Here is a 9,242-nt window from a genome sequence, read left to right as displayed (position 1 = left end):
AGAGAGAGAGAGAGAGAGAGAGAGAGAGAGAGAGAGAGAGTACTTTCTTCGATGTATTAAGTATATATTATTCGGAATGATTTTCGCTCACCTGTCGATATAGCCATCGCCGTCGCCGTCGCATGCCTGGAACAGTTTACGAACACGTTCCTCGTCGCAAATGGAGCCCGTCTCGCTTTCAGCATCCGCAGTCTGCGACATCTTCTCACTGGGGCCCACGCACAGCCGTTTCGCAACAACGAACGGTCATCGGTATCCTTGCCGATCGCCTCGCGTCGTCGTCCGCCACGCGACGCCTCATTTGTCCGACCTTGCCTCCCGCGAGTGTCAATTTCGTGCTCGGCGCAGTCTCGCGCCTGTCGAGGATCTCTCGGATTGGGAATACGGGGAATACCCAAATGCTCTCCCGCGCGTCTCTATTTTGCGACGCGCGACGACGCGTGCCGCACGCGCGGAAGGCCTCAATGCATCACCGTGGCGAAACGACTAGAAATATCGCGCGACAGCGCTGAAATAGAAAAATGAATGCATTATTAAACACACTGTTGAATTCATAGCGTCAAATTAATCTAACTTGTGAGTCGCCATTGCTCCTACGCAATATATCGGTATTTTATATTTAAAACAATGGAATTAAACAGTTTAAATTACACTGTTAGAAATGTTCCTAAATTTCATTAACTTTTAAGTTACACAATTTGAACTTATTTCATGACATTACATTAAATTTAATGTATTTATAACTAAAAAGTATATTTGTGTACATGTACATGCGCAATCAATGCCTTCCAATCCTCTTTTGGCATTGCGTGTTATCTTCTCGGTTATTTTTACGTTCATAGCCGAAATACGCGAGTTTTTCCAATTTCTATAAGCTGGTCCGATTCGTTCGATTATGGCCATGAACGTATATAAACGACCAAGAAGGTAAACGCGATGCCGATGTCATAGGGTAGGAAGGCATTAATTGCGCGAATTGTACATAAAATTTAATGTATTTCTCATGAAAATTTATGAAATTTAGTCATAAAATTTTATTAAAAGTACATCAAATTTCATAAATTTAATGTATACGTTCATTATATTTAAGTAACTACTGTAACTCAATTTTTAAATCATTTATTACTTTTAATTTCGTTCATAATTACGAGCTTTATTTACATGTAAAGAAACTCGTGGTTACATTTCTAACAGTGTAGGTTAAATTTGACACTATATATAGTGGCAATTTAATTTAAATTAAATTTGACACTATGGATTCAACAGTGTATTTCGTACTGTCCGACACAATAAGGGTGCGTTCGAGAAGACGTTATTACTATTATTTGTGTCATTCTGTCTTTATCGTTCATTAGACATAAAACAAGGATAGAAACGAAATAGCGCTAAAATCAGCTCCTCGAATTTAGCTGGAGCAAACTGACCACAGAATGCTAGCAAATTGAAAGCAAATTTGATCAGAAAAATACAGCAGATTCTATCCATCTGTGTTCGCTTTAAACTCTTATTCTACTAGCAAAGTCTGTCGATATAACTTGATAACAGATTGGCGACAGAAATCGAGTAGAATCTGTCGAACGCAGATTCTGTGCTCAATTTCTGCCGCCGATTTGCCATCAACTCATGTAAACAAATTCTGTTATATATTCGTTGTATTCTGTCGCTAGTATCTGATAAATCTAATATAAAAGATTCTGCATCAAATTTATAACCTTCCTGCTGACAAAATTTGTCAGCAGACGCTTTGCAAAATCTATTCAAACAGTCCAGTTGATTGGAAAACTTACAGACGTGAGTCTAGTTGGATTTATCTTTGAGCTTACAAACAAAGAAAAGCTGTGTCCCGTAAGAAGTTAATGAAGATAAGGATATACCCTAAAAAACATGGGTGTAGACTTACACTATGATTTAAATGATTTAACATCAATATATTAAAACCAATATGTTAAAATCACACTGGTATTTATATCAATCAATACCAACACAATGAGAATTTAATACCAACATAGTATTAAATCCACATTATGTTGATGTTTATACCAACATGGTAAGTATTATATTTAACATTTACTTTATGATTAAATCGATATCAATACTTTTTAGAGTAGACTCGTGTCCATTTCAACGAATGTAAGTTAACTTTAATTTTGCTTTAATTTACTCCTTATATTTTTCTAATTCTTAGAATTAGAATAAGATAAAAAGTAAAACTGAGAGATTAAAGTTACATTAGTAGAAATGGACGTTATTAATCTACACTTATTAAATTCATAATTTAAATTATACTCAATTTAAATTATTTTTAATCATTTCTATAGGTTCGCTATTGATTCCTACTCAATATAACGTTAATTTAATTAATTGTAAATTAATGGAGTTAGGGCTGGTTATTCCATCTTCAGATAAACTATATGATAATTTACCTATTGGTAAACAAAAGAGTAATTGGATAAATAAAGTTAGTCACTTCAGTGAGCTGAAGTTTATCGAAAGGTACAACCCAACCTTAAACAATTTAACGATTTAAGGAGGTTGTAAGGGCATAATACACTCTGCCGTGTCTTGACGCTTTAAACAAACTACATACATGTATTTTTCACATGTATGTGAAAGTTGTGTTAATAACATTCTGCTTTTATTGAGCAACACATTTTTATAGATTATTTAATGTATTTGTTATTAGTTTCATTGTTATAAACAAAAATTGTTAAAACAAAAAAAAATAAGAAAAATCTAAATATTTTTATATAAATATATTAAGTACTAAACATGACTTATGCAAAGTTTCATTGAGATTCACCATTAGTTTATAACAAATAACAAATTTTATTTATTTACTGAACAATTAATGTCTGCATCTCAAGGTAACTTTACATAAATATTGTTGAATTCATAAAGTATTTATATAAAAAAATTGAGATTTTTATCATTATTTTATAATACATTTTCATATATTTATATTAGAGTACAAATTAAAAAAATATCATTATTTATTTAAATAACTTTTGATCCAGATGGTCAACTGTCTCTATTTTTTTTTGTATTATTATTAAAAGCAATTTAGAATAGTCTGTAATTTTTTCAAGTAGTTCTTAACATATTGCATTTGCCGTACGACCTCCTTAACAATTTAACAATTTAACAATTTAATAATTTTATTAAATTTGATTCAAATTTAATTTATTATTTATTAAGTATACGTTAACATAGGTGTTATTTATTTTGAAACTAACACAAGTTACACAAGCAATTTGAGCACAAAAATGGATTGATTTACTTTTTGATAGACGCGAAAGTTACAAATAATAAATGTTATTTAACTCACACAGGATTGGATTACCATTATTCCTTTGATAACAGTATACTCACCTCATCATTATCTCGACTGACCTTATTTTCTTAATCGGATCGGGAAGTGAGAAGACGAACTCGCGCCGATAGCGAAATCAGCGAAATCAGACATTCGATATCGCGGTTCAGCGTCGACGGTACGCGGAACGCGGGTCAGCAACAGATTCGTCGGTCGCGAGAAGCGGTCGGGAGGATTTCGAAGCCAAGGAGCGAGATGGAGCGGTGGAGGAGGAGGACGAGGGATTATCGCGGCACGTTGTCACGTCACGCGCTTCGGTCTCGTGTCATCGGCGCGTCCGTCTCCAGGATTCCGAGACAATCCGAGAGGGCAATCCTCCTCTCGTTCACGGGAGAGAGGAATTCCTTTCGTCGACGCGCGGCAGGCGCCGTTCTATTTTTGGACGCGCGCGGCGGATGCCACCCGCGGTCTCGCGATTGCCGATATAAACAGAAATCCGTTAAGGAATCGCGGCGGCGCGCCTTGCCGGTTTTTCTTTTTTTTTTTCTGTTCGATTTGTCACTCGTGACGACGACCGATCTCGCGAAACGTTCCTCCCGATTTTGACACGACCGTAGGGAGAGATGCTCCGGCGTGTTCGCTTCTCTTCGTTCCTTCGCGCACCGAAAACTCCGCAGACTAGCGTCTACCACGGTGTCACCGAGTCACTAACCCTAACCTTAAAACTAAACTCATAGGTTACTCCATCGGTCTTGTCCGCGACCCGCGACTGATAAAAACTATCGATTGAGCCCACCGCGGTCAAAAAACTCCGGCCGGTCGATTGCGATGACATCTCGCGTATCGTAATAGAATTATCAATAACTCTCGCATTTATGATGGAACCTTGACTCAGTCGATCTATAATCGACTGCTACAATCACCGACGATCGATACTATTTAGTATTTTTAAAGCTCCTATCAAATTTCAAAGATGGAGACTTGTATCCAGTATTAACTTTATAAACTTTGAATTTATTCTTTCTGAATTCAAATTAAAGCAATTTCTCAGAATCATATCCTATTATATATTTAATTATAATTGAGTATTTACTCGTCAAGTATATCTTTATAGATCTATTGGCTGTAAATAAAATAGTATCGAGACTATAAGAAAGTAAAAATAAATTCTAGAATTTTAAATCCCTAAGAATTTATGTAGTTTAAGCAAACTGTATAGAACCTAACCTGTAATATCTTTTGGATAGACTTTGTTTGCTAGCGATACTGATTATTTTGATTATTTGTTATATTGACGAATAATGAGAAATAATTTGCAATAATACTTGATCATTTTCTTATCAATTTATAACATTTGTTGTCCCTTAATATGTTTGTATATCAAAGCCACTTTTCTCAATGTGCAAAAATAAATATAATAAAATATGCTCGAACACTAAAAAAGTGATGTATGATTTATGAAATTATGTTATATTGTAATGATGTAATTTTTTAGAAAAGTACAGTCTCATAATTTTAGTGATATAATTTTAGTGATACTGTTACAGTATACATTTCTGCAGATGTAACCGAAATATGAATTATTTACATCTTTTTTCACTATAGCTTAGTGATGTAAATGTATTTTGTATTTGTTATGTCTCATTCATAGAGTGGTATAAAGATGTAACTTTGTTATGTCTCATTCATAGAATGGTATATGGATGTAACTTAATTACGTTTAATTTACATAATTATGTTATGTGCTAAATATATAACAAAGACATGTAACAAAATTATCATATTTATATCAGGATATCTCGTTTATGGTATAAAGCTATTTTGTTATAAAACAGAGACATCTGAATTATGACAAAAAAATTATATAACAGTACTAAGTCATGTTTGCTAGGAAGTAAGTAAATCAGTAAAATATCATGTGAGTCATCAGAGTCAGATTAATTGAGTTTTATTGATTTTAATTCTAATAATATAAACAGTCAGTATTTCTTTTTCCGAAAAAATGTCTTTGACTGTCAAATTGCTCGTTTTTACTCAATACTAAAAAAAATACATTAAAATATTTTAAAATTCTATCTAAAAATCCATAAAAACAAAAGTTTTCGATTCGGACCGGAAAAAGCGTTTTTAAATTTTCCATTATACTTCAACACAGATGAGAGATACGTCAAATTGGTCGGAAGCAACAATGAAGGGAATTAAATCTTTCCAATGGCACTTTCGATTTTACGATCGGACTTTATTTAAGCCTTATAGAGAGCAAAAACTGCAAATAGTTCTGATTTAGACAACTCTCCCCTACATATATCATAATATATAAGCAATTTCTTTTCATTTTCTCGAATTAAGAAAAAACAGCAGTGCTAAAATTATCCTCCTATTTATTTTTCAATTCTTATTCTTACTACTTTTTCTTTATGCGCAGAGACATTACAGAAAAGAAAGAAAATGGTATACATATACTTATTTCATATATAATTGTATTATTATATAATTGTATATTTGTTGTATTGTATTTTTGTCTGTTGAATACGAATAATGCGCTGTCCAAATTTAGTTATCATAGAGCGATAAAAAATCTTATATATCGCTTCGAAAATGGGAGATTATTGTTGGATGCTGCACCGTAAAAATCGAAAAGCCGGACAGAGAAGGAAAATCTACAGACACAACTACTCTCGCAAAAGAAGGAGGACCTACTAAGCCTTTTACATAAGATTTAAATGTAAATAATCAACATGAACAATTTTTGTGAATAATTGTAAACTGTTAAAACATATATATTTAATATATTTAAATAAATATATATAAAATAGATCCTATGAGTCAATTTTTCTACTAGTTTCCTTCAGTTATAAATAGTACAGTATGAAAACATCAATAACGTTATAAAAGAATTGTGGGTGATGGAGCAAATTTGACATTATTTTTTTTCGAATTTGTATCAACAAATTCCTATAAAATTAATAAAAATTTTTTAAAGCAACTTTAAGAAGTTTTAATTTTGTTACCCCGTGTTAATATTTAATATTCTTTTTTTTTATTCTTTAGTTTTAATTATTTATTTTTTAGTTATTCGTAACTGTTTCTTTAATATCTGAAAATTTAACTAATAAATTAAAGTTTTATAATAACGTCTTAATTTTTTATGTCCATTTGATAGAATTTAAGCGAGCGTCCAAGTTATCACAAATGATAGTTTATAATTCCAATTTGCTAAATTATCTATTTCGATTAGATTTTACACATATTGCAAATAAAACAGAAGTAAAATTTGGGATGGAACTTTTCCACATAGGATATAATTAATTCTATTTGTCAGGTACGTGCTACATAGCAGGGTGAATTAGAGTAGTTGATACCACTTTTTTATCCTACGAGAAAATTATCGATGCGTGGACACATCGTGCGAATTGCTGGGCGCATTGAAAAAAAGGCACATTTGTAATATCTTGTCATCATTTTCACAACTCAATGTCAAACATGCCTGTTTTCACTTCAAACCAGCAGTTCGCACGATGTTATCCATGTGTATTTTGCATGCGACCGCATGAAGTGCCTCACCTCTCGAGCTGAGGCAGTTCATGCAGTTCATGCATTCAACATATTTTAGCGCGAAACTGAAATCATGGTGGTTTGACTGGGGCGAGTTTTCTCAAAATCACGTAATGGTAAGGATTAAAGATAAGTAAGTAGAACGCTCACAATACCCAACGAATTTTTTTTAACATGTCATATATACATATATTATATAATATATATACGATATAATACTCTCGGTTGAATACCGGTATTTAACGTCCAATACTGGTATTTGGATCTCGGTTTTTCGTATACCGCTATAAAATATTGGTTTTTAGTCTCTGAAAAATACCGATATATTACCGCTATTTTTCATATTGTTTTAAATTCCTGAATATAAAGTAGTAGATTATGATAGAGGTTAAGTTTACATTAGTCATATCCTTATGAGATAGGTAGAGGAAAATCAAAATAATGGACTTTAAGGATGTTTTGTATAATTGTAATGTATAATTGTAACAAAAGTTCCCGAAATTTGATTTTAACGAATATGTGCTCTTTTCATATAGTTTGAATAATAAAGATTGTATACAGAATCTTATCATTTACTCTCATAACTAAAATGCAGAAATGTACTTTTGAATTTCTATTACTAATTATTTCTGAAAAAATGAAAAATTTTTGACAGTGACAGTATTCCAAATCTAACCTTAAAGTCCTTATATTTTAAACTTTATAACTTTCAACTAAACTCTATAACTCAAGTTGCTTTACTGTGAATTGATTGTGGATTTTGTTATAAGTGTCTGAACATATATGTAAGAATAATCTGTAAAATTTTTGTTAAATTTCTAATATTTTAGAAATAGGTATTAAACATCCTTTTTGGACATTTTGGTCCAAAAAGGATGTTTAATACCTATTTCTAAAATATTAGAAAATAAATATGTTTTATTTTTCTCTTCCTGCAGAATAAAATTGTAAAGAAAAATACTTAGATACCGTAGCTACTCTACTTGCCTACTTGAATTAAGATTAAATTGGAAAATGGCAGATAATAAAATTGAAGTTCCAATACTGTACGGCGAAAAGGAAGAATTATATACGCTTAAGGTATCACCTGACGAATACAACCGAATAATGAATGGAGGTAAGTTGGTTATTGGAAATTTTTTGAACTTACAAAGAAAAAGTACTCTTCTGAGAATATTAGGATTTACTTTCGAATATTTTTGCTTCCTTTCTTTCTTCCTCCCTCCCTCTCTCTCTCTCTCTCTCTCTCTCTCTCTCTCTCTCTTTTAAACACTTTAATAATTATGTCTTGTTGATTTCTAGATGAAAATATACTTAAAAAATTAGTTGCTGAAGAAACAGAAAAAAGAAGTGCTATTATAATTCAACAGTTTGCTAATTCTAATTATAGTAATGAAAATTTAGAGAGTCTGGAAATTGTTAAAGCATTTGAAGGCGATGATACTGACAATAAGGAAAATCAAAAAGAAGTTGATGATGCAAAAGAAACATTTACTTGGCCAGAGAAAGCTGTCATGCTGTTTTTAGAATTATTTCGTGAAAGGGAATAGGATTTCAATAGTGAACAAAAACGTCATAATAAAATATGGTCTGAAATTGCTTTTGAAATGAAAAATTCAAATTACAACGTTTCTTGTGTACAAGTTCAAAATAAAATGTCAAGTTTAAAGAGAATGTATAAGAAAATTTGTTACGTATTCATGCGTTATTCAGAGTTCGCGCGTGGAGGCACGCTGTGGAGCATGCGCGCGTTTCCTCAACGCCTTGACGCATGGCGTCTGTATGGCGCTGCACGCTCTATTTCGTGGCGCTGCACGCCCGTCTAGTAGCGCTACTCGCCCGGTTTCCGGGCGCTGTTGTCTTCCCTCACGGAAGTGAAGGGTGAGCGGCCATTATTCTTATGGTTAGCTTTTTGCGAAAACCTCGTGCGTACAAAGTGTCCGAGACGTGCCGTGAATTCTTGATCAATTCATTGTCGTAATAGTAATTGTGTTTGACACATTGCGAAACCCTACGATAGGGTGGAAAGAAAGTTGCGAAGCCCTACGATAGGGCGGAGATACACGCTTCAGAATCGTGTGTGGAGGTTAACCTCGTTGCTTCCCACGAGTGGGTATCTAGAGAAACCCGCTGAGATCAATCTCATATACCCAGCGAGTGGGTATATAGAGTACACCGTTGAGATTGGTCTCATATACTCACGAGTGGGCATGCAAAGAAAAACCGCTGAGATTAATCTTATATACCCAGCGAGTGGGTATACGGAAACCCTCGAAGCCCTACGATAGGGCGGAGACACGCTTCAAAGTCGTGTGAGTAACCCTAGAGGTTACGTCCTCTTTCTTTTTTCATCCCGACTATTCAAAGTCGTGCCTGG

The 9,242-nt window shown here is 33.3% G+C and overlaps 2 protein-coding genes across 3 annotated transcripts in view; one reads left to right on the top strand and one right to left on the bottom strand.

The window, feature by feature from the left end:
• Window positions 1–4,062, bottom strand: part of LOC108762208 (colorectal mutant cancer protein) — a 111,318-nt gene extending 107,256 nt beyond the window's left edge. For both annotated transcript variants that reach the window (XM_018509113.1, XM_018509114.1), the window contains exons 1-2: window positions 3,370–4,062; window positions 92–508 (exon numbers count right to left, since the gene is read on the bottom strand). In XM_018509113.1, the coding sequence (XP_018364615.1) occupies window positions 92–201 (110 nt within the window). In that variant the 5' untranslated portion in view covers window positions 202–508; window positions 3,370–4,062. The remainder of the gene's footprint in view (window positions 1–91; window positions 509–3,369) is intronic.
• Window positions 4,063–6,896: 2,834 nt separating this feature from the next.
• LOC108762206 (uncharacterized) lies at window positions 6,897–8,415 on the top strand. The gene is made up of 3 exons (XM_018509109.1): window positions 6,897–6,998; window positions 7,804–7,982; window positions 8,168–8,415. The coding sequence occupies exons 2-3, from the start codon at window positions 7,880–7,882 to the stop codon at window positions 8,413–8,415; spliced, it is 351 nt and encodes a 116-aa protein (XP_018364611.1). The 5' UTR covers window positions 6,897–6,998; window positions 7,804–7,879.
• Window positions 8,416–9,242: the final 827 nt, after the last annotated feature.

The sequence above is a fragment of the Trachymyrmex cornetzi genome, unplaced genomic scaffold (genome assembly GCF_001594075.2).
Source record: "Trachymyrmex cornetzi isolate Tcor2-1 unplaced genomic scaffold, Tcor1.1 scaffold280, whole genome shotgun sequence".
Classification (NCBI taxonomy): domain Eukaryota; kingdom Metazoa; phylum Arthropoda; class Insecta; order Hymenoptera; family Formicidae; genus Trachymyrmex; species Trachymyrmex cornetzi.
Note: the sequence above shows the minus strand (reverse complement) of the source record. Positions and strands in the feature narration are given on the sequence as shown.